At 44.9% G+C, this 27,586-nt stretch overlaps 1 protein-coding gene and 1 long non-coding RNA gene across 4 annotated transcripts in view; one reads left to right on the top strand and one right to left on the bottom strand.

Moving 5' to 3' along the window:
- Window positions 1-47: 47 nt before the first annotated feature.
- LOC132250706 (uncharacterized) lies at window positions 48-11,751 on the bottom strand. Its single transcript, XR_009462295.1, has 2 exons — window positions 11,147-11,751; window positions 48-7,836 (listed from the first exon to the last, which is right to left on the bottom strand). It is a non-coding gene; the product is annotated as an uncharacterized LOC132250706 (long non-coding RNA).
- A 383-nt stretch (window positions 11,752-12,134) lies between these two features.
- Window positions 12,135-27,586, top strand: part of TESK2 (testis associated actin remodelling kinase 2) — a 103,640-nt gene continuing 88,188 nt past the window's right edge. The window contains exons 1-2 of one of the 3 annotated variants that reach the window (XM_014610026.3): window positions 12,135-12,276; window positions 21,510-21,820. In XM_014610026.3, coding sequence (XP_014465512.2) covers window positions 21,599-21,820 — 222 coding nt within the window. In that variant the 5' untranslated portion in view covers window positions 12,135-12,276; window positions 21,510-21,598. Of the gene's footprint in view, window positions 12,277-13,076; window positions 13,160-21,509; window positions 21,821-23,495; window positions 23,612-27,586 lie in introns of those variants that run through there. The other 2 variants (XM_019489588.2, XM_019489596.2) reach the window with 2 other exon arrangements.

The following is a 27,586-nucleotide window of genomic DNA, read 5'->3' as shown; positions in this document are numbered from 1 at the left end:
TTTGGCTCCCATCCCCAGAGCAGTCACTGGATTTTTTTCTTCCTCTGTGAATTTCTCTGGGTTTTATTTTTATCATTCTTATTTAGAACATGATAAAATGTCAGCACAAGCTCAGGGAGAGATTTGGCAGGGTAATAACATCATTTTCCCCAAGGTGGGTGGCTCTCTGGGGCAGAGACCATGTGTTTATACACCGCTTTGTAAAAAGGGGTCCAGGCCATTAGTGCCAATAGTCACTGTTTAGCACTCCAATATGTTGGCAGCTGTGTGCATCCACCACTGCCCTCTGCTTGATGAAGTCAGCATCACTCAAGAGTTTATATATAGTCCCGTGTTGCCAACAGGTGAAGGAGATCCTCTTATAGGCACTATAAGTGCTCGTATAATAGCACCTGAGTTGCCACCATAATGATGTGGTTGTGATGCAGTAAGTGGAAAGGCATTTAAGAGAAATTCAAGGGCACTTTTCCCAGGAAGGAGTTGCGTGTGACCTTGGCTCTTCCACTTCGCAGACGCTGCTCACCCATGTACTGAAAGCTTGCGTGCTTGTAACTCGACCTCTCACTTCTAGGGAGATGGACACTCTCTCGGGAGATGCTACAAATGTCACTGCTGGCCTACGGACAGAGAGAGGCTTTCGGTTGCCAGGGTTACTTGTCCTCTGCTTTAATTAAGCCGTGATATATGGACAGGAAATTTTTAACAGACAGAGGCATACTGCTGCCCATCCCTAGAGATGGGTAGTAAATAACCTGAATATTCTCAGCAGATGAGCCCCTCTACAGGTCACAGCTAGAGTTCAGTAATCCGGCACACTATTAATTACTATTATTAATAATAAATTAACCAGCGCCCTCAGAGTGCTTGTTTCTGCAAAACAAAGAAGAGATGGCTGTAAGAACACAGAAGGCTGCAGCAGTGAGGTCACACAATCGTTACAATTAAACTCATTGCTCTTCCCCTAGAGAAAAAAGGGAAAAAAAGCTTTTGAGTTTATGACTGGCGTAGGGGTATATGGATGGAGAATATTACCATTAAATGCATTAAATTAGCAGAAGATAACAAGGGACTCAGAAGCTAGAATGAACCTAGCAAAGGTTTGCAGCCCATCTAGCAGGAAGTTTTCAACTTTATGCTTTCAGGTGTGTAAACCAATAAGAAAAACCAAGCTGAAAATATCCATTGAGATCCACAAGCCTTTCTGATTAAAGCTGCACACGTGATAAGCGCTGCATTGATTCCTGCCAATGTTATGTTTGCTTCTCAATGTGCTTTAGCTTCTCTCCGGTTGTTTCTGCCTGAGAACCACTGCAGAGACTGGATCAGAGATTATAATAATAATTAGGTAATTTTATAAGGAAACAGATGATAGAAAACAAAGGAGCAGGAAATAAGGAAGAGAGAGGGAGAGGCTGAGGGGGAGAGAAAGATTTTCCATCTTGAAAAGAGCAGAGATTGCAGCTAGGGGAAAGACACGTCTGTGCAATGGCGTGGCCCTGGCCTCTACAGGGTGGATTCAACCTGGCTCAGCTGTGTGTCCTGAGCCCTGTACTGCTAACATTAATACTGCGTTACCACTTCTCTACCTTCCCAGCAGTCTGTGCAGAGCATCTCTCATGGACCTGGAGTGCTATTTCCATTGCTGTCGTGAAATCCCGGCCATGCACTGTGAAATCCTAGGGGGGCACATCTTTGCTGCAATACAGCACACAGGACAGCTATTCGGACACAATAAGGATGGGGGATGTTGTGAGGGAAAAAGCTCAGCAGAGGAGGCTTGATGAGAGGGGTGGGGAGAGGGAAAGCCTGTGACGCCAGGGAAAAGGGCAACTGTGCTAAGCATGAGATTGGCATTTAGTAGACTTGGCCCTATACCCAGCTCTGTTGGATGTCCTTGGGAAAGTCACTTAATCTACTTGTGCCTTGGTTTCCCTATGGGCACAGAGGAGTCAGTGCTACTGATCTTCGTGCAGCACTTTGTCCTCTACAGATGGACATTGTGGTATAAGGCCTGTGTGTTGTTATTCCCAGGCTTGGGCAGTGTGTGTTGCCCATCTCTCCTTCCTTCAGCCTTGCAGACTCAGGTGAATGCAGGGGATACCCTTCAGCCTTGTGCATCTTCAGCAAAATGAGTAGCTCCGTGCTGAGGCCAGGATGGTCGGTGACAGCTCAGATTTGTCTTCCATCAGGCATGCACCACAATGTGGCATCTGAACCGTGCACACCTCCAAACCCCGCAAGGAGGTGGATGGACTCAGGGACTGGTCTCCAGTGGTAGTGCGTTATATAAACCCTGTGCAAGGGGGAGGGGGTCTATTACCAGGGGAAACTCTGCTGGAAGCTGAATAGCAAACCAGAAGAGACAGCCCGGGTGATTGTTTCTTTCCCAAGGTCAGTGCATACGACAAGCACATTTTTATAAAAGGCAAATTAAAACCCAAGAGGCCAGGAGTGAAAAAGCACTTGTCAAAGAGAGGCAGCTGCCTCGGGGTGACTTGCAGGCACAGTTTGCTCTGCAGCTCCCTGTGATGTTACAGCCCCTCCGTCATTGCCTCCTGTGTTCAGAGAGATGCCATTCATCTATCTTTAATAACAGTGACACAGGCTGGAAGCGCGTCTTCCCCCCCGCCCTGCATATCTGCCTCCGTCATCTTTCCTCCAAGGACTCTTCATGGCTTCATAAGGAAGAAAGGGGAAAAGTAGTTAAATAAAAGAGATCAGGCAGAAACACCCCAGAGCTGGAGAGTTATCCTTGGGGAGGGATTACCAGCAATGCAGCTCAGATGACTCAGAGAAATGACACTGGGCTAAGTTGCTGGCAGGTTTGAATCTAGGTGTGTGTAGGGGAAAGGGTTTGGGAATTAGTCACTGGAGAAGGGGAGCTGGGAAGAGGATGAGCAGGGAGACAAGATGAGAAACCGGTGCTTCTCTGCAGTGCCAACTCCTAGCCATTTTCCAGGTAGGATTCAGCAAATTGCTAGAGGTCTCTTGGGAGACATCCTGGGGTCATCAGAAGTATTGCTGGATAACTGACCCAGGATGTTTGTGCCTGAAAGCTTGCAACGAAGATTTTTTTTCCAGTGATTTGAGTTGGTCTAATAAAAGATATCAGATTTACCCAAAAAGCATTGTCCGCCTCTGTCCTTAGACCAAAGCAGCTACAACCTATACCCAGCGCTAAGAAGACAGAGGCTCCTTAATGCAGGTGTTTTGTCTCTGGGAGCCCCAAGAGGTCACCAGGAACCTTGGAAGTCACCACATCTATCAACGTCATCACTACGCTGGCAGCACTGCTGCACCGGGCATGCAAACAGCAGCTGGCAAGCAGTTGGGTGTTGTTTGAATCAGTTACTGCTGGGCCTGGGCACACACCCAACCTATACCAAGTGGCACCTCTCCCAAACTGCTGTTGTCCTAAGGAATCTCAGCTTTCAGTTAAGCAAAGCCAGTTAAGCCTCTTGCTAATAGCGTTGCACAGAACATGGACAGAGTGTCAAGGAGGCAGAGATGAGTCTCTGTAGAGAACCAGGAACTGTTGTAGGAGGGGCAAGAAAGGCCCCATTCATTCAGAGAGGTGTGGTGAGAATGGCCCCATTCATCTCACAGAGGTGCGAACTCAGCCGAGCAGCAAAGATAGCTTTCAAGCCAAGGCTGCAACTGCTTCATTCCTCAGGTGAGACAAGCAGCAGCAGATCTTGGGCACCGATCAGCAACCTCTACGCACCTGGACCTCTCACTTCGGTGCCAGAGACAGATGGCATTTGGCAGGTACCAGCAAGTCTTGGCAGTCGAGGATAATCATCTTCCATGGTTGTCTTATCTGTGGGTCCAAAGGTGGCTGATGGGATTGACAGGCTCTGTTGCAACTCGGACACCTGCTTCCATGCAGGGTGGGTGGCTCCGGATTCTTGATACAGTCCGCGACACACCGTTTCTGCTGAAACCAGCCGGTCCCTTTGGCAGGTACCTTCCTCCATTCAAAACCCCTGGGCATATTCAGGCCCTGCAGAGGAGAACGGGGGCTCCGGCAGGCCAATACATCTCAGACTGCTGCACGGAGACGGGCTGAGCCCGTGTACCACCCACTGTGATTCTCTCCGCAGGTCATTTTGATGATGAAGCACCCCCTCCCATGAAAAGGGTGAGCATCAGCTGCAGGCACAAAATCTTCTCACCATACCTTGAGTTCTGGACAGGATCCCAATGGAGCCTGGGCTTCGTATATGTGCTGAGGGCCATGGCACCAACCCTCTCTGCAGCAGAAGACAGGCTCTGCCCTCTGTCCATACTGCAGCACAGAGCTCAGCACAGGCTAACTCCCTGAGTATTCACCCAGCCCTTGGCTGCGTTTTTTTGCAGCTTGCATTGAATTTGGTGCTGCCATGGCTACATTACTACCAGTTCCCAAGCTAGCTAATTGAAACGTAGCATGGATAGATCTGTGCTACACTGCAGTGACAGCAGTGCTTGCAGGGTAGACATGCCCTGAGTCTGTAAGAGAACAGATGGGAATGACAAACAGGCTGGCCCCCACAAAGGAATAACAAGATAAAAGCTGTGTTCTCTGCATAACAGCTGCCTCCCTGTCACGTCCATCTGCCCCTGAGTTTCTAACACAGGGTTTCCTTACAGTCCCACAGATCTCTAGCTAGTTTAACAGGAGTGTAATTAAACACGAGCAGACCAACAACCTCTGGAAAGTCCAGTGTAGACAGGACACACTGCCTTTCACATGCGCGAAGCCAGGTGAGTGACAACTTGCCTTGCATGTATTAGAGCAATCGCTGCTTTGCCTCGGCTAGACATTTCAAACATATTGGCTAACACATATTACCCACTGTGTTCTGCCATCACACCTTCACATCCTAATCCAGACCAGGCACACAGACAAAAGGGCTCTGACTGCCATGCTTAGAAACATGTCACCACCAAGGTAACTAGGCAGAGAAAGAGGCAAGGCAGGCTCCAGTGCTTGGCTTCATTGTTTGAAAGCAAAGTGGGAATTCTTTATCAGCAGATAAAGCTCCACTGCCAAACCCATCTGGGATACATAGGAGGGGACAGGAAATGGGAAGAACATCCTCGAGGGGAGCCCACCAAGAAGTCTTTTGAAAATCTTGCGTTTGATGTGCTGCAGAAGCCCTGGAGGATTCGCTCCTCAAGCTGCTCTATTTCATTTCCACAGGAACAAAAGCCAGTGAAGAGACATCAGATGGACCAAATTCTCCCTAGTGGCACTGATATACACCCAGCACAATTCCAATGCCTTCAATTCAATTCTTCCAGATTTACACTCACAATGTTTTAAAAAGAAAATATCCCCCTGGTGTCCATTGCCCAGGCAGTTATTCCAAAAATACATCTCTCAGAAACATTGGTTTTCATATATTCTTGCAAAATAATTAGCAACTTAGCAAGTTTGTGGCACTTGGTTAGTTGCTAGTAGTATAGGACCAATACATCCAGCTGCACAGATCCATCCAGCTGAAAGCAGCTGTAATACACACTTCTCCCATGCTTCCTTATGGATGTCATTCTGCAAGGTGCTCTGTCCTGAGACCCCCATCCAGGGCATACAGGACATGTGTGCTTCACTTTAAGCACAGATTGAATGTAGAGAATGTTAAGAATCATGAACCAAAAATGACAGCCATAAGGGAAAGACAGAGTGCCTGAGCAAGGGACTAACATATGGGGGTGAGGAGGAGAGTGCAGCTAGGTTACAGAAACTAAACCCTTTCCTGGATCAGAGAGCATAGCATCTTTTGTACAAAGATCACCACCCATCACATAGCCAACCTGGGCTCATTGTCTCCTTGCACTCCCCTGTCTGTCTGTATTCCTCTATAACCTCTTGTTTTATACTTAGCTGGTGAGCTCTCTTTGTCCCAAGTTTGCGTAGTGTCTGGCCTGCCCCACGATCAGTATTTCAAGGTGTTATGATTACACATAAGAGAGATACATGAAACAATCCCTTAGCCAAGTAGGTTTGTGACAGTTCCCTCTGTGTTTAGGGTGTCATGCTGGTGCTAAGATGCCAACCTTACTAGGCTAGAAGGGAATATTGCAATCATTTTGCCTGACTTCTGGGACAGCACAGGCCAGAGAACTTCACCCAGAGATTCTGGCCAAGCTAAAGCAGATTTTTTTAGAAAAAGACCCCTCCCCAGCATGATTTACAACCTTCAAGTGATGGAAAACCCACTACACCCTTTGGGTAGATGCCCCAGTAGATAATTCCCTTGCTGTTTAAATGTGTGTTCCTTATTTTCCATTTCCAGCTCTTGGAGCTTGATTTGCCTTTGCCTGTTAGATAAAAAGATCCCACTCTTAAGAGATACCTTCTTCCCCTGGAGATACTTAAAGGTTGTGATCAAATCACCTCTGAAATCACCACTGGTAACTTTTTTCATCAGTGCATTTTCCAAACCTTGGACTATTCTTGCAGCTCTTTTTCTGAACCCTTTTCCAGTTTGTCATATAAAGCCTCCTTTATATGCGGGCACCCAGACTGGACACAGGATTGAAGTAATGGTTTCAATCATGCTGCATACAGTCATCCAAACACCTTTCTCCTCCCTTTCCATGTTCTCCTCATTAACACTGGTGTTCAGAGCCCTCTCCAGGACGTGGGCATTCACAGAGATGGTTTTCTTCGGTAAAGAAGGAACATCTTTCTATTCTGCAGTCCCAGGAGCATTTCCCATGCTCTGCAGAAGGGACTTCCCCTCTTACCTCCTATCACCTGAGCTCTTTTTAAATCAAATTTTGATTACTGTGGGGTGAATTCACGTTTGGCTTTTTGCAAGGCCCGTGACAATTGAATAGACCGAGCAGCCTCTCCAGAGACGGGAGTTGTACCAAAAGCAGAAAGAAGTCAACCACAAGCCACAGAACAGTTTTTTTTGAGCATTTGATCATTAAGCAAGACAGCTCAACCAACGGCTGTGTGAAGGGGGTGTGGGGGTGATACCCAGGGTGTGCAGAGCTTCCTGTAGTGGTATTTTCAGGATGCATGACCCTTGCCTTTCTTCATGAATGCCAGACAAAGATCCTTACTAATAAAGTTGACCTTTGTGGATCTCTTTCTCCGTTCACTTTCTATCCACCATTAATTTTCCTCCTTCAGGAAACAATTAGAAGTTTTTTAAGCCACTTGCCTTTTTGCAGGTTTGTGAGTCAGTGCTACAAGCATTGTTTATTTTTGTGAGTGAGGGAAGTGGCAAGTAGGAAGCAATCGGCTTTGGTTTCAGGCAGGGCTTTTGCTGCTTCTGCATGCGCCCATGAGATCATCAGCAAAACTTTGGTTCTTCTTATTCCCAAACACAGGCCGCTTGCTCTTGAGAAATAACAGTAGCTATACTTATAACAACGTCCCAATTTATAAGCCATCCCACGCATATGGATTGTCCCTCTGCATAATTATAAGCATGAAGCTGCCTGTGATGAGTGTATGAGAGGTAGCTAGAGACGTGAAGAGTGCTTTTCTACACAGTAGGTAATCCCCAAGAGAGCTTTGTCATACTAGATTATACTGGCATATGGCAGTAGGGAATTTCCAGACCTTTGGTTTGCTTTAAATGCCAGCACCTGAAAGCTGTCAACAAGCCCACTCATGGGGAAAGAGAGAGAGAGCCATTATGTGTGCTGAAATGCAGGACCTGGGTGATGTTTTTGAGGGACTGAAGGGGGAAAAGATGATATTTTTGCTTCAGTTCGGTGATTCTGTCCTAAACCAAACAGAGGGAGAGAAGTGTAGGCCACGAGGTGTCACCCTGGAGTTGGTTCGTCAAAGCAGCAGCTGGTACAAATGGAATAAAGGGAATACCTGAAAAGCTGGAAAATACTGGAGTTAATTTCACTGAGCATAAAACAACAGCAAGCATGTGATTCTAAAGGGATCCTTCACATGCCAAATATTTGGGATCTGCTGAACACATATAAAAACATTGGGATGTTTAAGAGTTTACTTTGCGTAATCTTTTAAAATTAGATTAAGGTGGAGATGCCTGAACAAACTTCCCTCTGAATTTGTAACACTGAAAATGTAGCTTTTAAATATTTTTAAAGGAATTTAAGTCTGGTGGGAAGTGCCATCCCAGAGCCAAGGTTGTCAGGTGTCCAGGAGCTGGCAGGCTGCTTTGGAGGCAGCTCCCACTTCGAGCACCAGCAAACAAAAGTAGCTGACAGATCTGAATAGGTTTATTTGCTTTCCTTGGCACAGATCAATTAGGTTATGATGAATAAGAGGGAGGAAGTAAACTGCCTGAAACCGTGGGGAACAAGAACTGGAGGAAGGAATAGACCGGAATGAGGAACCCCAGGTATGGGTAGGACTCTCATGGAAAAAGTAGTACATGCACAAGTACAATGCTATTTCATACACATGGGAGAGCCCAGTTACAGGTGCAGAAACCAAATTAATTCTAGCATGTCTTAACTTCGGAATCCAATTATGTTAGGGTGAATGGGGGCCAATCTTATGAGTTTGACAACGTGCCAATGAGATTTTAAAGCTAGAATCTAAGAGGCTGGATTTGCCAGCTGAGTAAGATTATAGTCAATATTGGAATTGGATCAAATTAAAACATCTTTTTTAATTAATCCAAGTGAGTACTCACTTGTGCTAGATTTTTTTTTCAGGTCAGCTCTCACTCTGGGAAGTATTTCTTAGGGAGGGCACTTGGTTATTCTTAACCAAGCAACAGATTATATAATTGCCAAGAGCTGTGTAAGTATATAGCCAGCTGCTCACTGATCAGATGCAGACTAAACAAGTATTCTAGACATGGACAGGACACAGACTACAGGTCCATAATTACCTGTATGCAATTAACACAGACCACTGCTGTACCCTGACATCTGTAGGGGGGAATAATATATACCTATATATGCTTCTGGTTTGTAGCTGATGGCTTATGGACTTCCCTTTAGTTGCCAGAAATAATATTTTTAGAAAGGTGACAGGTCAGTGGATCAAGGAACATTTGGAAATATTTTTGTTCTCTCTGCCTTTGATTTGCCTATCAGCCACACTCGCTATTTATACATTAGAAGCAATTAACTGAAGTCCGGGACAGATCTATCCCTATTAAAATGTAATGGAATAACATTTGATGAGACGCTGCCTTGGAGACGTCATTCAAAAAAGGGAAGAGAAGATTAAAAGGTTTTTGCATTATTTTTTTCCTTTGAGCCAGGTGTGGGTATTTATTTATAACAGTTTGGTTTCCAGATGAGACTCTCAAATAAGCGTATGGGCATTTATTATTTAAATCAGACCCACTACAAGGCTTTAAGAATCACAATTCCCCATCTCTCTCTTAGCAAAAGGTGAAACATTGGCCCAGAATAATTCAACAAAAGGCAAGGAGGACAGGAGCAGGGGTGAGCTGCCTTTCACTGCACCTCCACAGCACAAATGGGAAAAGATTGTATTGTGGAAGATTTTCCTAGACCCTATACTGCTCTGAGATTGTTTTCCTTTCATGCTCAAGATTTGCATGTGCCATCTGGCAAATGTACGCTTGCTATCTAGATACTCCTTCACTGGAAGCTTTCAAAAAGAGGTCGGATACGCACTAGTAAGGAAAGATTTTGGAGTAGCACTCCTGCATTTGCACTGGGCCTTAAACCAGATGACCCACGTGCTCCCTTCCAACTCTATGCCTGTATGGTTAAAACTTCTTCTATCAGGTATGTCACTGATCCCAGAATGCTGGAATTATTACACCTTCTTCAGGGAATTAATCATATTTACCCTTTGGGTCTCTTTTTTTCTCTGCTTTCCATCATTAGAAATGCTCGTGTTTGAGCACTAGGTGTCAGCCTCGTTTCATACTAATGGACATCTGCGCTTTTCTCCAATCATGGAGCCACACTGACAACTTGCCAGGAGCCCACAGGTTAGCCAGAATCCTGATGAAGAAGTTGTGTTACATGGATGAGGCTGCAGGTATCCCTAGATTTCATGTGGAGCAGCAGCTCCGGCAGGCAGAGCACGGAAACATGGCAGGATCCAACACACTGTCCTGCGTGACTCTGCCTCCCCTTTTGCTACTGCTCTGTGGGGTCGTAGCAGCTTGCCCCCTTCTTGTAACTAACTATGCGAGCCCTGTGATCCTGGGGGTCTTGCTACAGATCCCAAGCAAAGTTGGATAGACACCAGCTGTAGAGTTGTTACACCTTTTCAAGCACTAACTTTATAGCTGGTCGGCTCTTGTTATAGCTAGGTAATCATTTTTATCCCACGATAATGACTTTGCACATGGAGCTGGTCAAAATTCACTGCGTGTTTAACCAGTTCATTGTATAAAGTTTAACCAGTTAATTGCATGATATATGTAATGAGTAGCAGGGGCCTGGGAGCTGGATAATCCAGCTCAGTCTCCCCGATGGCAGGGGGGATCTGGTGGTGTGCATTGGTGCACGTGCACCGCACTTTGAACCCTGATACAAGTTCAAATTCAAGCTGGATAGAAGCCAGTCATATATAGAGTTGTTACACCTTTTCAAGCACCCATTTTATAGCTGGTTGGCTCTTTTTATAGCAGGACGGTCATTTTTGTGATGTGATGATTACTTTGCACAGGTGGCTAGACTAAAATGATTGTGCAATTCACCAATTAATTGTGCGATAATTACTTTTTATGTGCGACTGGTCTTACATTGCACAGGCTGCCAGTCTAAATGTAGCGCATGATTCACCAGTTCATTGTATGATAATTACTTTGTACATATGAACGGTCTTAGCGTGCATGGGTGGTCAGTCCATATTGTGCAATTCACCAGTTAATGGTGTGATTATTACTTTGTACATGTGAGCAGTTTTACTTTGCATAGGTGGCTGGTCTAATTTCCTTGCGTGATTCACCAGTTAATTATGTGACGATTACTTTGTACGCGCAACCAGGTTGACTTTGCACGGGTGGCCCGTCTAAATTGATTGGACAATTCACCCGTTCATTGCGTGATCGCTACTTTGTACATCTGAACGGTCTTACTTGGCATGGGTGGCTGGTCTATATCGCGTGATTCACCGGTTAATTGTATGATAATTGCCGGGTACACGTGACTAGTCTTACTTTGCACGGCCGGCCCGTCTAAATTCATTGCACGATTCACTAGTTAACGATGTGATGATTACCTCGTAGGTGTGAACGGTCTTACTTTGCACGGCCGGCCGGTCTAAACGACTTGCGCGATTCGCCCGTTTCAGTCCATTCTAGATGCAGCTTTAGACGCCCGTCGCTCCCCAAGTTCGAAACCACCTGCCACCGTTTCCAGTCAGCTCGTCATCCTCTCCCACATCCCTTCCACGCTCTTCATTCCCCAGGTGTTAACGACTTTCTCTTCCTTTTAACGGGCTTGACATCCCTTATAACGGTCCCCCCGTCGAGCGCCCCTTTATTTCTGCTGCGTTGGCTGCTCCTGGTCACCGAGCTCCTATTTCACAGTCCCGCACGTGGCTTCTCACTCGTGCCAATGAGATTATATTTGTTTTTGCTTCCATCTTCGACTGAATCCGCGCCGCCCTAGGTCTCTGTGGTGTCAGGAAAACTTCTGGTGTATTTTGAATGGGAGAAAAATGCGTGTGGAGGGTCCCGGCTGGGCTGGCGAGGCGCTGAGGGAGGAGCAGGCGCTACAGCACGCTGCCTCGCGGCTGTGAGAGGCCAGGGGTGCAGGCCATGCCATGGCACGGGCCTCTGGGACCCGCCTCTGGCCCCTGAGGCAGGGCAACGCGATGCATGCTGGGACCTGCCCCCCCACTGAGCAGCCTGCCCAGCTGACAGCCTCGCACCCCCGCCTCTTGTCAACATTTCCTAATTGGCTCGCTGTCCTATCCATCCGCACAGGACTGCCTTCTGATAGGCTAGCTTCTTATTTATATCCCGCCCCTTGCAGCTGGCCAATGGAGTCGAGGCGCCCCTAGTAACCTCCTCCCTCTTTTCCCAGCCCTACTGTTGCTACGGAGCTGGGGGGCGGTGCCTGAGTGCGGTTGGCTTAGCTAGCCGTCCATTGACAGTCCCGATAGCCAATCCGGAGGCGCCGCTGACTCAGGGAGGCTTGAAAGTGGCGCCGCGTGCGTCGCCCTTTGGCATAGGCTGGTTTGACACGCCCATCACCCCTCCCTCGGTGCCCATTGGCGAAGAGGGCGGGGCGGGGGTGGGGCCGCGTCTTGTCCGGGCTGAAGGAGCCGAGCCCCGGGACCCCGAGCTGCTCCGAGTCCCGGGCCTGGCGGGGCGCCGCCATGACAGCCCGCCGCGCCTGTCGCAGGTACGGGGGAGGTGGGGTGCGGCCAGCTCGGCGCGGGGGGCTGCTGGGGGTGGTTGGAAGCGGGCTGGGGGGGCTCAGGGGGGCTACCTGGGGGCTCGGGGCAGGTTGCAGCCTGGGGGGCTCTATCTGGGGGCTAATGGGGGGTATCTGGGGGCAATGGGGGGCTATCTGGGGGCTCAGGGCAGGATGGGGGGTGCTACTGGTGGCTTAGGGGGGGCTACTTGGGTGCTGGGGGGGGCTCAGGGCAGGCTGTGGCCTGGGGGGGGCTTTCTGGGGGCTCAGGGGGGCTGCCTGGGGGTTGGGGAGCTCAGGGGGGGCTACTTGGGGCCTGGAGGGGGTTACCTGGGGGCTCCCTGGGGGCTTTGGTGGGGGGGTCTGGAGGGGGATACTTGGGGGGGGGGGGGGGGGGCTCTGCGGGGTGGTGGGGCCGGGGGCGGTTGGTGGCTGAGCGGGCCGGGCCGTGCGTCGCGTTCCACGGGCAGTGCTGACATGTCCGTGAACGAGCCGCAAACCGCTTCTGTTTTCAGTCTTTCCTCCTTTTCCCCCCCGCCCCCGCCCCTTTTTTGCTTGAAAGCGCGTGTCGCGGCACGCTCGTCCTGCTCGGTTACCCCAGGACGCGGCTGTGCCCCGTCGGGCAGCCCGCGGCGCGGCACGGCGTGGCTCCGGCCCCTGGGGCAGCAGCCTGCTTGCAGTAACTTTTTCGCGGCTGTGTGTGAAACACGATTAGCATGAATGCAAATGCCGTCTTTTCCAGCACTTTGGTGGGGCGGGGACGGCACACGTGCTGGTCGGGCTGTGCGTTGTTTTTAATATAAAGCGGTTGTTGTGCCAGCTGTTGATCTGCTTTTCCTTTCTGGAGGGGGAGCGGTTGGCTGGAGCTGGGGTAAGAATCGGGTGGTTTTCCTTCTGTAGTGTCGGTGTGTCCACGGAAAGACCAAGCTGTCAGAAATGAGACATGTACAGCGTAGCTTGCCTGTAACTTGGGCGTATCCTCAGGTCTGTGCTTGCCTACTTTTATATTTGTGATTCTTCGTGTAAACGGTTTCACAGCTCTTGGTGGAAAGTGTCCCGGGTTTAAAGGTAGGTGCTCTTCCACGCAGCTTGGAACAAAAAGAGAGCAGCAGATCGTTATCATCCACTTGTTTCTTGTCGGCTGTCCAGAACCTTGCACGCGTGCGTGCGGATACATGAGAAACGTGCTTACATTCCCTTGCAAAACTGTGTGATGTAAGATACGTGACCTTTCAAAGGGAAAAATAGTCAGTATTTGTGTAGAGCATTGACAGTGTAAACGATTATGTAAACTGACCTCTGCTCAGACTTTCATTCTCCAGTCTTGAAACCTTAATGCACCGAAAAAGAGGAACTATCGAGTTGCACATGTAATAATATCTCTCCTGATCAGTCACTTGCATCTCTCCCGTTGCCCCCAGCTGCTGTTTGTAGCCAAGCCTTCTTGTGTTGTCTTATTTAGATTGTAGATGTCTTGTCCTGTCTTATGGATCTGTTGGTTTTAATTGCGCACCAGTGGCACTGCATGTGTATCGTTATATATTCGTACTGTTGCCATAACTGGTTGCTGTGCAGAGCTACAGTGGTCTTCATCGCCATGAAGCTCCCATCTAATGCTTGTGCCTTTTGAAAGTGCAGAGCACTTCCTTCTGGCTGCATTATGAATAATGCAGACTGTGTTTTATAGTTTAACACATGGCTCATGTTGGAATAAAACAAAAAAGCGGCAGAAAAGTCAGTAACTTTTTTATGGTGTCTTCTTTTGTTTCCTGCAGCCAAAGTGTTTGATCTTGTAATTGAAAACTGCACGTAGAAAAAGAAAAGTAAGAATGACACTTTGCTGTGGAAGTGTGTAACCTAGGGCAAGCAATACCTTTGGGCAGAGGGCTGCTTACTGAGTTTCGGCAAGCCATTGAGGGCTGCATGACAGGCAGCCCAGGGCAGATTAATATTAATTTTCTAAATTTTTAGGGGCCCCGAGGGCTGGATAGAAAGGCCTGGTGGGCTGCATTTTTGCCCAGCCCTGGTGTAACCTAACAAGCCACAAGAATGTGCTTGGTTTTTTTGGGGGGGGGGATTTTTTTTTTTTGTGCATCTCTGCTTTTTTGTCTCTTTCTAAGCACTTCCTTTATTCTGTGTTGCTGGGGTAGATTTTCATTGCTCTCTGACTTTTTTGCCTTGGCACAGGGTCCGTCAAAGGGTTGAAATTTGCTTCTGTTGCATGGGGAGAATCCTGACGATGTTGTGGGGAGCAATAGAAGGTCTCTCTCCCTGATAATCCAAGTTGAAAATGTTGTGAGGGGATCCCCGTTGGCACCTGGGGCAGGAGTGAGCTGTCCTGACCTGTGCCAGCATGAGACCCCCTCCCCTCAGCGCCTGTGCTAAGCACCAGTGCAGGGGTGAACTGAAGCTATCGTGTCTTCAGGATAACTTAAGTGTCTCCTCATGGGGAAAGTACAGCGCGTTTAAATCATCCATCTGAGGTGTCGGTATTGTGCATGTTGTCACTCTAGAGCAGCTCATTGTCCTTTGCTTGGTTGTGGAGCAGAGTTAAATTCCTGCCCATGCTACAACTTGGCACTGTTACAGCCCGGGTAGAGGACAAACAAGCTACTACCAGATCCCTCCGTAGGCTTGTTTTTGCATTATTGTAAATGGGCCCTAGACCTCATTGGCAGGACATAAACCTAAGGATATCAAGACTATTGTTTGCAGTTCCTAAAGGTGTACCAGGCCCTAAAAATACTTGCACGTCTGCTATAGGGCAGAGACCTATAACCCTGGGCTCTGTTCAGAGGGTTAATGACTGCTCCCTTTTATCAAATTCACACTGGGCTTTGCTCGCCAATTTTAAACGTGTTGTTTGCTTCGGCTCGGCTTCTTGTGAAGGCTTGTTCACATGGTAAAAACTATCGCAGAGTTTAGCAAACTGACAGTCCCTGGCTGGGAGCAGCGGGGGTAATATAGGTCACTTCTGAGGAACGTTGGCTCTGTGTGTGGGAAGCTTGCGCTGTGATAGCACTGGCTAAAGCCAGGAAGCGTTTTCCTTGTAGAAGTTCACCGAGAAACATATATTTAACTTACAGTTCAACTTTCACATTTACATAAAATAAAAATACAAAGCGAGACGAGTTTGCATTTTATTGTAACTCTGCACCTTAAGTTCATCAGGACTGAAGGTTAATCTGTGAGGGTAATGATAACATTTGTGGAGAATAGCACTTCAGGGTTCTTGTAATGCTTTGAAAAAACTACTTGTTCTTGGGCTCATGGAAGGGAGTGAGGTGATTATTGCCCTCATGTTTTTTGGAGGGGTGGGGGCAAGCAGAGACTGAAGAGCAGGCTGTAAACAGATGTTGCCAAATGAAGTGGATCAGCTGTGCCAGGATGCATCCTGGCAGAGCTGATTTGCTTCACTGGTGAAACGAGCATTGCCTGTTGTCTTGCAAGATTGGTTTGCTTGCCGGTCCCTGCAAGGGAGTTCCTGGGCCATGCAGAATTGGGCCTCTAAAGGCTTGGGAGCACCTGCCTTGGGTGCTTGGGGAGTGTGGGTAGTTCTAGGCTGCCCCCCCCACCTCAAAAAACAGATGTCCACCACAAAATAGCAGCACAAATTAATATTACCTTTTATTGTTGCCACGCACTTGGGCGTTTGTGGCCTGATGAAGGGCAGGAACATCTGTTTGCTCTTATTTTATGCCACTATAAACTTTTTTTTTTATGGAGGTACAAAGGCAACATCTGTTTGCAGCATAAGTTACTTGGTGAAAAGCTGCATCAAGCCAATGGTCGTGCCAGGATCAGAATGCTTGAGTCTGTCTTCCAGCTTCACGGTGAGGCCACAGGATTAGGCAGCTTATGTGGATCCAGGGTCTGGGGACAGCCTGTGGAAATTCACTGATGGCAACAGAGGAGCGTTCTGTGTTAGCAATATCCAATCTACTGAACACTGAGTTCTGAAACCAGCCTGATTAAATGTGCTTTTTTTTAATATGTGGCCTGTTAATGTGGAAAATCCTTTGGTCTACACTGGGAATGAGATGCTGCAAAAGGTTAGTTCTGAGAGCTGAAGCACAATTATCCTTGGAGAAGTCTCCATTGCAGAACAAAATCTTTTTTCATTTAAAAATTGGTTGCATTATCTGGTCACACAAACAGGTAGCAGATAGCAGACAAGAGGGGAAATCCTAATAAGACTGTATTTGCCTGGTTTGGGAATTTACTCAGTCAACATGTTGCAATACAATGTAAAACACTCGGCGTAGACAGGCTGACAGTATGTTAAGCACGTCAGCCCTTCTCTGTGAGTGTGCAACTAAGCTGATGTAAATTCCCAGCATAGTGGAGTACAGTGTTTATCTCCCATCAAAACTAGTGGAAGCAGCTGGATTGGACTGCTATAGAGGTTAAATTCGCGTCTCGGTTTCCTAGTCTAGACTAGAGACAGTCCTGACTTTGGGGAAGCTGGGGGAATTGGTTAAGTGACATGCCTGCACCTGGGTGATGGTGACTTTTGGGAGGAGAATACCAGAGTTCTTGGTTCTGGGCTCTTGACTTGTTCAGTTTGGTCTGGTTTTTACCTCTCCAACATTTTGGAGATCTCAGAATGGATCCTGTGCTTCTCAGGTGGCAGTATTCTTTTGACGCTTTTGGGATGTGCATGATTTTTAACCTCATTGTACAGCTTTGACTTAGACTTTTTATATTAACATTGCTATCTGCCATCTAACCATCTCTGTTACGGTAACACTGGGGATTCAAGCTAGATCAGAAGCTATAAGTGGAGGACAATTGGGAAAGAGTCCAGTGCAGAGCAACACAAATGATTAGGTGCCTGAGAAGCAGGATGTGTAAAGAAAGGCTGGATGAGCTCAGGTTATTTCGTCTGGAGAAGAGAAGACTGAGGGGGGATTTGATCACCATCTTTGGATACCTGAAGGGCCATGTCAGAGGATGGAGATGAGTTTTTCTTTGTGGCTGCAGGGGACAGGAAAAGGAGCAATGGCCTTAAGTTTCAGCAGGGGAAACTTTAGGTTGGAGATGAGGATGAACTTTCTGACTCGGGGTGGTCAAGCATTGGAACAGGCAGCTAGGGAAATTGTGGGATCTCCACCGCTGGATGTTTTCAAGAGCAGGTTGGACAGACAATTGCCTGGGGTGGGTTAGGGATGCTCCTGCCTTGAGCAGGGGGCTGGGCTAGGTGACTTGATGAGGTCCCTTCCTGCCCTATTTTCCTCTGATTAACCATCCTGTGGTGATCTTGAATGTTTGGTGGATGTTGGCATCTCACTTTTTTGGGAACAGCGTACACCTGGATGACTTTGTTGCTTTCCAGGCTGTGTGTTTGAGGATGAGCGTTTCTGTGTATACAAACAAACAAACAGAAAAGAGGAAATGTTGCTGCTGCCAGGTAGCTACAGGGAAAGTTAAGGCAGTTTTCATTTGAAGATTGTGACTTTAATTTTTTCTCGTGTGCTAAGACTTGTCTCTCTCATAGCAGGAAAGTTCCTGAGCCAGTTCTTTAGTTTAGTGGAAGACATTGTCCTGCGTCCCCAAAAGAAACAGTGCTAAGATTGGGAGGCCTGAAAGTTGGTGTCTCCCCTTCTTTAATATCTCGTTGGGAGGAGTATAAAATCTGAGCATGGGATAATCTCTCTTGGCCTCAGAGAAGTACCTCAGATGTGTCATTATGAGCTTTTTCATTATTAGCTGTTTTCAAAACCAGTGCTTATCTGCAAATGAGACCACAAGTAAAATAACTACAAACAAATCCCACCACCTCTTATATCTGTCCGATAGTGGGCTCATGCAATGGAAGAAAATGTCTTGATTAGAAATCAAATTCAGTCCAGGCTTCCAAGAGATTTTGAATTGAGAAACTTTAAATACTTTTAAAAAATGTACCTGGACAGTGTTTGTCTGAGCAAAGTAAGAAGTGATTAGGTAAAAGCAAAGCAGGGAGTATTTTGGGGAAAATATCACTGCAGCAGTTTTTGTTCCTGTAAGAGACTGTTGATTTACCCTGACAGCGGGGTAAAAACATCCAAGAAAAGGTCTGAAAGCCAATGTATGGAAAACACTTTTTGAACATTCCTTATTTTTTAATTGGCTGTTGAGCATAATTTAAGAATCTTCAAAGCTGAACCTTAATATTAAAAAAAAAAAAATTCTGGTTTTGCAACAGGATCATCTTGGAATCTGTGCAGTGCTCTTTAATTTACTACTTTGTACAGTTAATTAAAGTACCCCAGACTGACTTGACAGTCAATTAAACCCCAGTTGATTTCATTGAGGATGTGATCATTAATGTAATTGGCCAAAATGACAGGAGGCCCATTTGGAATGCTGCCCACTAGAAATTTTCCTCTTTCTAATCCGACGTGCAATCCTGGTCAGAAAACCAGACGGATGGAGTTCCTATACCAGCAGTTTCTAGGGGAGATATATATTCTACGTTATAACAGCCTGGAAATGAGACTAGCTTTAACTGGCTTGGATGAAGGAATGGGTAACTTGGGAATCCAGATGGTAAAACCTTCTGGGTTTTATGTTCTGCATTAAGCTCTTTGAATCTACCTATTATTATTATTATTATTATTATTATTATTATTATTATTATTATTTATTTATTTTTTTACTGTGGGACTTCAGGTCTCTGTAAGATCTCCATGTGATTTCAATTGCAAAAGACGGTATGTCTTTGTCTCTCTCTCCTCCCCCCCCCCCCCCCCCCCCCCGCCCCCCTTTTACCTCCTTGCTTGATCTAACATGGTTTATCTGACTTGGTGTTCCTTAGTTTAATGGATGGAGATGTTATCTTCCTGTATTATACATATTTTTTTGCATGTAAAATACAGCTTGTTTCACCTAAGGACACCAACTCTGACCCTGAAGACTCCCTGAAGGGAGTCTTTTTGCCTGTGTGATGAGTCACTGAAGTTAATTGGTCTTTCTCTTGAGGTTGATGGCTTTGCTTCATCTGGAGTCTTCATTACTCTGTAGAATAGTTTTTCCACCAAATGGTTTGCAGTGTAATCTGTGTTTGGAGAGCGCTTAGCAGATTGTGGGTGCTACTGTGTTTAACATAATAGATTATTCCCTTCTGCAAGTGTTTTTTCTTTCCTTGGAGATCTCTAAAGATGTCTGTCTGCATGGGAAGCGCAGGTAAATTGCTGGCACCACAGCTTCCCTCTTGCACCTTTTCAACCTTGAGCATTTTCTTCATCTCTCTTTCCAGTGCCTCTATAAATAAGTGGCAGTGTTGCACCAAGGTCTCCGAATCCCTGAGAATTGCTATTTGTTTTAAACCCTCCTTAATAATTTTCCGGAGCATTATCTTTATGGCTAAAGAGACTGTCTGCTAAAGAGCAATGCCAAGTAGTGTTTCTTTGCCACCCATCCTGCTTCCATAGCGCTTTTAGACCCTGATAGCTTGCAGAGCGAGAACGTGACATAAGAAACTGGATCTCTTGCTCCTGCATGGCAGCGGGCCACCGCATAACGTTCAGTGTGTACGGTGCCACTGTCTGAAGACTCTGGACATCTATGTGGCAAACTTAAGCAGAGTAAAAGCATTTTGTAGGAATACCATAATGGGCGGCGCATGGGGAGGAGGAGATTTAATACTAGCATCTGCTGGGGGTGGCTCATGTTTTTCTCGTTTCTTGTTAAGGACATTACTCATGCAGCCAGGTAACTGGCGATATGTTTCACACGTGCAACATCTCTTCTATCTGGAGAAAGTTAACCTGAAAATTATTCTGTACTGCCCAGTAAAGGTCACTGTTGAACAGAGAAGGGGAGTGTCTGTTTTCGCAGCGTTTTGGCATTGAAATGGCATGTCTTAAAAGATGCATTGCATACAAAACCTACTTATAAACAGTATTGCTGTGTGTCTGAAGGACAGCTGGTGAGCCTCTATTTTCTGATACGCTTCTTTAAAAATGTGTGTATATCTTAAATCTTTGCTAATGATGATTTCAGGTTTAAAATTCCTACATTTGTGTAAACAGAAGTAGAACTGCTTGGTCTCATTACCAACTTGTCTACTTCAGTATATGTCAAAACTTTTTTCTTTTGTCTTGGACACATTTTCTTTCCTTCTCTTTTACCCTTAAAATGCTGGTCAGTCTGTGTGACGGAGTTATTTTATTCAGATTTACCGAGGATTCATGGCTATAAGTGAGCAATTAAATAGGAAAAGATGAATGACTTAGTGAGTCTAAGGTTAAATTAAAAAAAAAAAAATAGGTTACCTGTCAAGTCCACCAGTGCAGCCCTGGTTTGATAGGCTCCAGAGTCATCCTGGTTATTCCAGTATCCTCTCTTTTATATATAAAAAAAAATCTAGACCTACTGCTGTTCTTTCTCTCCCCCTTTTTTTTTTTACTTGACAAATATAACTTATTTCCTGTGTTTTAGCTGAGTCGAAAACAATGTAGGTTTTAAAAAAGCAAAACACTCACTCTGGCACTTTACCTTGAGAGCATTTTTCCCCCCCCTATGCAGCAGCATCACTCACGTAAGCTTGGGGCTAAACCATCAGCCGGTGTTAACTAGCTCTGGTAAGTGCAATGGAGCTAGGACTGACTATACCAGGTGAAGAGTTGGTCCTGAAGTTCTCGTGTAAGGAAGGGTGTAGGTGCTGCCACTATTAACGTCAGCGACAGTAGATTCTCCTTTAACTGAACTGGAAGTTGGTTTGGTTTTAGGTTCAGGAAACAGCTAGTCCATCCTCAGGATGGCGCCTCTCATGCTGGCAGTGGACTTTTATGAGCTGTTTATTAAATATTACTGATGTTGACTAAAGCAAAAAATATTCCCTCCCCCGTTTGGTTTACAGACTAATAAATATTAGTGGTTTTATTTCATGCACTGAAGAATGTCTTATGAAGAAAACAAAATCCCTTCTGTAAGGGAACTTTTTTTCTTATCAAATTTTTGGGCCCAAAGTACTAAGTCTGTCTCCTTAATATCTGGAAGTACAAGGCATTCTTAGATGGAGAATGCTCTTTAGACTGTCCTGTTCATCTCTGTGACGAGATGAAACTATTCCCTGATGCTGTATACGCTTATTTGCTGATTTGTGTTGCCAAAATAGAGCAAAAAATTGGAAGGTAAACTGATGCGAATTGAGTTGAGCTCCTCCGCTACGTTTATGATAATGGTAGCTAATCGGTCATGTCTGATTTCTTTTTTTTTTTTTCTTTCTTTTTGTTTAGCATCCAGCAAAGACGGAAGAAAAACGAATCCAGCACCTAAGATGTGAGAGATCCTTTCCTTCACATAAGGAAAACTTCTTCTGTACAAAATGGATCGAAGTAAACGGAACTCAATCGCGGGATTTCCACCACGCTTGGAGCGCGTTGAGGATTTTGATGGGGGTGGCGGAGGTGATGGGACTGTGTCCCAGATGGGGAGAGTTTGCACCTCTTCGTACAGAGCCCTGATAAGTGCCTTTTCCAGACTTACGCGTCTTGATGACTTCACCTGCGAGAAAATAGGCTCTGGTTTCTTCTCTGAGGTGTTCAAGGTGGGTGGCTAATCTTTCATGGTGCTAGTGCAGAGAATGTGTTTGAGGCTCTGAACAAGGACTCTCTCTGTAGTCCTTTGCAGTCCTTGTGCATGCTTTGCTTGGGGTGACCGACTGATGGGAACCTTGGCAAGTGGCATAAATGTTCTTTTACCCATCTCTGCTTATTTATAAAATTGTGGGTCACTTATTTTAGGGAAGCTGCAGAGGAGCTGGGGGGAACCAGGGAAACTTTGGGCTTGGCTGCTACTTTCTCATGCATATTTAATGTGTGTGTATGTAATTTATTAAATATAGATGCCTTGTATGAGAGAACTCCCAGTTTGGATGACTTCCATTTGGCTTGATAATCAGCCTCGCAGGACTGCACTTGTTTCTGTAGTACAGGTTGTTGATTATCTTTGCCTACTAACAGGAGAAGCAGACGTGTCGGGATTTCAGCATGTGGCTGTCGTCTCTGAAACAACGTGTCTTATGGCACGGCACAGCACATCTGTAACCACTGGTTCTCTTCTGCTTCTTTTTGTTCTCTTTACTTCCTCCGTTCACTCGCTCAGTTTTTCAGTACAATAAATCTTTGATTCTTTGAGCAGATCCGGCGTTGTCAGTGACCTGCTTCTCCTCGGTATTTGGAAAATCAATAAAAGCCATAAAACCAAAATTGAGATTATGCAATCCTGTGTCTGTCAGGCGTGTTCCTGCTGTGCTGAGGTTTCTAGAAGATTTATAGTTCTTTGGATTTTTGCTTGTTTTTATTAGGCCATGAAAAATATTTAAGCTCTTTTAAATAATCTGTCTCCTACCTCCATGGCACAAATTAAAATGGTCTGACTTGGGTCTTTTCAGGTGTTAGTTAAATAGTTTTTTTGGTCTCAGATTATGGCTTTGGATAAAATCAAAATTGCATTTTGTATTTCTGTGACCTGAGATTTTTTTTTCTTTTTTTTTTTTTTTTTTTTTCCAGCATTTTCATCTGTGACGCTACATTTCTGGTAGTCTTATACCATGTGATATTTAATGTTAACTCCCCCTTGCCTAAAGCTGCAGATAAGTTCATAAATTACAACTTAAAATGTATATAATAAAACAAGATTTAACTTTATGCCACTCTGGCCGAACAGAAGTATTTAATACTTTGTATGTAACAATATGGGTTTTGGATTAAGATGAAAAGAATTGCATTAAATAAACTCTTGGTAACTATACCTGTGAAGTTTAACGTCACTTGATAAGATTATCACGGGGCAAGTGGTGTAGGTCATTGTACGTCTGGAGGGTTCGAGTGGCTTGTTTGTTGTTTAAATCGATATTACTTGTGTACTAGCAGTAGATCTGAGTGCTTGTGCTTCCATTTTTGTTTTTAGATCTTTCCAAAGTAATTGAAATCATTGTAATGCACAGTACAGTACAGTAGTTAAACTGCTATACTTTTACATACAGTAGTAGATCACACACAACAGTAATAGCTTAGAAAATATGTAAAAAAACCCTCAAAACTAACAGGAATATAGAAGATTATCCATGAGGTTTACTGCTAGACAGGTCAACCTTATTTCAATATTTGAACAACTGGAGGAAAAAAAAAAAAAGGCATAGAGCTTGGTATTAATTTTTGTTTGGTTGTTGTTGTTGTGTTTTGTTTGTTTGTGTTTTTTTTTTTTTTTTTAAACCTTAGTATCTGAATTGGATTCCTGAGTGGTTATATACCTTGTTATGTCTTGATGCTTCCCAGAAGATGGAACTTGCGGTCTAATCAGGCACGGAGTAGACAAGAGCTGGACATATTTCCAGGTATCCAGAGAAGGGACTGATGTCCTAGCAGTATTGAGGGCGATTACCATTGCTTAACTGCAGTTGGGACTCTAGAAATTATTGCAGTTTGGCCATATCCATGCTGCACAAACAGGTTTTTTAGGTTAACTAGCTGGCTTTCCTCTGTTCAATATTAGCAGATGTTGTGGGAGAGGATCCTTGAGGAGAAGGCGGATGCTTGCTCCCTGGGATGGGTAGAGTTGGGAATTGGGGAAGGGTGGGGGGAAATAATATGGTTGAATATTGGGGAAACAAAGCTGTTCTCTCTGAATCCTTCCCTTAAGAGTGAGGGTTGGGTAGAGCAGAAATGAATTGCTAGTATATGTGATAGCTGATATGTTGCCTAAGGCTTCAGGATGAGATGCTCTTATCCTTGGAGAGCACTCAGTTTAGCGTGGTAGAAGATGTTTACTTCCATGTTCTGCTTAGGGGCCTTTTTTAACTGGGAGAAATCGATGGTATTTGTCTCAGGATGTCAGCTGCAAGTCTGGGGGGGAAAAAAAAAATGATTGTCCTCTTCCTTACAGGCTTGGGTTTTTTCATCTTTTACATACAGCCTGAGAAACGTTGTCTTTTCCTCGGGTAGAATTGCTGTCGGTTATATTCATCTCCCTGTGTAGCTCACCTGGGTCTCTTATGCACTAAGCCTGTGGTAGTGTGGATAGAAAAAGTAATCTGTCTGGGACCTGTTCCTCTAGAAGCAACAGCTCTATCTACAGAGGGGCAAAGCATGCCCACATGGTGAAGTCATATTCAAGTTTTTTGTTTTGTTTTTTTTTTTTCCCCTCCCTGCTGTCACTGAAGCTAAGGTTTTATTTCATCCTTCTGGAGGAAAGGGGTGGGACGTGTTTCACGGCATGAATCCAGATGCAGCTTGTGTTCATTTGGGCAAGTTTTGTGCCCTGTGGTGATGTCAGTGTGGCCACCTAAGCAACTAATCCAAGTGCACTAACGATCAGATTTCATGCTGAGTGCCTTGATGTACTTCCAGCAAGGAGAGAGCCTCATGGTTCAGTGCAGTTCAAGTACAGTCTGGTCTGCAGCCTCCCAGCGGAGGGATCAACATCAAGTCAAATCCAAGAGCATCTTAGAGGTGATTTTTAAGCAACTTACTGAGTACAGAAAATCAACTTTTTCCGTTAGTGAAATGATATAAAATAAGAGTGGGAATAATCACTCTAAGTATGTAGTAAACACCAGACTAAGTAGATTTTGCACTGTAACATAACATAGCCCTATTTTGAAGGCTATGTTTTATGGCTATATAACTGACTCATTCTTTTTGTTTAATTTTAGTGATTATCACCAGAAACACTTCTCAGTGTAGTCTTTCACAGTGGGTGTAAATTGGTTGCATTTGAATTGGAGGTTGCAATACATATGAGTATAGAAAAAAAAATACTAGTTTTGCAAATACAAAATTGCAGGAGAAAACATGCATGTCCTAATGAGCCATTCTTGGTGAGTTTTAATATCAGTGGTTTTGTAGGCCACAGTAAGCTTAAAATGCACTATTCAATTCTTGTTTTAAATGCTTTCTATGAAAACTGCAGCTGAAAATTTGAAGTGTGTGGTTTTTTTTGTTTTTTGTTTTTTTTTTGTTTAAAGCTTATAGCATAATGTCAGTGAGGAGTTACTTATGTACAGATGGTTCTCTGGGTTTACCTCCACATGTAGTATTAATCTAGAATTTCATTAGCCACCCATGTAGCAATTTAAGTGTCCTTAAACATTAAGCCTAATATTTTTCTCAGCTGTTAAACTATAATGGATGCAGCTGGCTAATTGGCTTCAGGCTTAGGCTCCACAGGCCTTTGCAAATGATGGAGGACTCTCTTTTTTTCAAATGGTGCTAAGCATGAAGAATTTTTTTATTAATAAAACTTTAAAAGTTCAAGCTAAGAAACAAATATATTGCAAGACCTGTAGGTACTGATAGAGCTGCCATTAACGTGGGAGAGATGCGTGTCATGCACTGAAACTAAATAGTGCATTATGAAACATGCTGTTCGTTATAGAATATGCGTTGTACAGTCTGAAGTATGAGAGCCGTTAATTTCTCTTCTGTTCAGATCTGATAATTACCAATAAAATTACAAGTATATTTAAATACTTGCTCAAAATTTCTTGCTAGAAATTTTTTCTGCCAAAATCTTTTTATTGGCTTTATTCAAGGCTTTACGTATTCTACATTGAGCCTGTATTCTGTGACAGACTGGGTGTTCTGTTGCAAGTTTTTGGGTGACCTTTTTTAAAGTTTTGGTTTGGGATTTTCTTACTTCTTGACTACAATATGAGTAGTGTAGCCAGCCCAGAATCCTTTGTGGTGCTTATTCTCGTATTCATTTTATTTAATTTCCACCAAGCTCTGTCTTTCCCGTCCCTGTGAATTCTCAGTTTCCAGAGTACTGCAGACATGCTTTGACAACATTAACAGAATTGTAAACTTTGGATGATGAAGGGATCAGTGGAGTTTGGTGGCATTCAGGAAAAGTGAGAGGGTGCCTAGGGTTGTGGGATAAACACATTAAGTGTCCTTGTAGAAAGGTGTAATAGGTAATGATGGTACTTTATTGTATTGCTACCAGCTTTTCTGTCTCCTTAGATGAGAACTTCCACCTCTCTCTGGTGACGGAGAGAAGTAATTGGAAGCTGGCACACTCAAGTTAAGTTAATTCTGTAGTGGGGATACTTCATTAGTAATGTTTGAGTTGGAGTGGGCCACTGAGGCCACCTGTCCCTCCAGTTTCCCCCATACAAGTCCTTGATTCAGAACAGGAGGTGTTTGGGCAGCCGGGCCTGGCCTAACCCTACACTTTGCTGTTCCCTCAGACTTGCTCTTCTACTTCGCGCTCTTTGCATGATTTTTTTTTCGGTTTCTTGACCCAGGTCACTTCTAGACCTTCTCGCTTTCTGACTCGATTTGTCTTTGGAGTCCATTCACACATCCTAACTCAGCCACACATGTCCTGGCATGACAGCCCACTGTGTGACAGGCGTGCATGTCAGAGGTGCCAAAAGGTGGAATTTGTGCATTGGCATGTCTTTATTTTCCAAAACCCTCAGTTTGTGGGTTGTCCCTTTTTATCTTTTTGCCCCCTTTTTGCAAGGAAAAAATATCCCATGTGATCATTTGGAATGGCATGGGCATCTTGGAGTGTTTTCATTGCCCAGCTCTTGTCTTGTTCAGTGATGTGCGAATCAGTGGCCTGTGAAACTGCTAAGGGACTGGAAATGTGTACAGTGGAAGTATGAGGAGGGAGGAAGGACAGGGCTATCTGGATGTTGTAACTAGGTAAACAACCATGTACTCAAAGGTGGAGGTTAGTGCCATGATAAGTATCTCACTGTGGGAACTTGAAGTTTTGTTTTTTGTTTTTTTTTTAAGCATCTAAATTTAGGCTCAGAAATGTGTAGGTTGACTCTGCTTAAAAATGCTGAGCAACCGGCTGGGAGGTACCTAATTATATACCCGTGAGCTTAAAGCTAGGCTTCTATTTTTATTATTTTTGCATGTGTTGACTTTTTAATGTTTGTGAAGTGCTTGGAAGATGTGTGATAACTATTTAAGGTGAACGACGGAGGCAGTCGATGTATGATGTATTTTGCAACCTGCATAGAGAATACTACCTCTATAGGCACTTTGTTCTCTCCCTTCCCAAGTTCTTGCACAGAGAAGGATTCCTTAAGAAAGTATTGAAAGTCGTGCTTTGAAGCACATATAGGAAATGAATGTCCTTTAAACATTCCCCAAGGGAAATAATGTTGCTAGCTGGCTTGATGTGCCAAGTTTATAAGATGCACATTTAACACATCTGAGATGCACATCTGCCCTGAATGGTAGGTTTAAAAGTCCTTTTAAAAAACTTGTATGCTGCCAAGGGATTCTGTTACATTAGCAGGAGCTACATGATTTCTTTCTCCTTCCTTTTCAATACTGTATCTGTAGCATGT

This window comes from Alligator mississippiensis, chromosome 5 (assembly GCF_030867095.1).
Source record: "Alligator mississippiensis isolate rAllMis1 chromosome 5, rAllMis1, whole genome shotgun sequence".
In the NCBI taxonomy this organism is placed as follows: Eukaryota; Metazoa; Chordata; order Crocodylia; family Alligatoridae; genus Alligator; species Alligator mississippiensis.
Note: the sequence above shows the minus strand (reverse complement) of the source record. Positions and strands in the feature narration are given on the sequence as shown.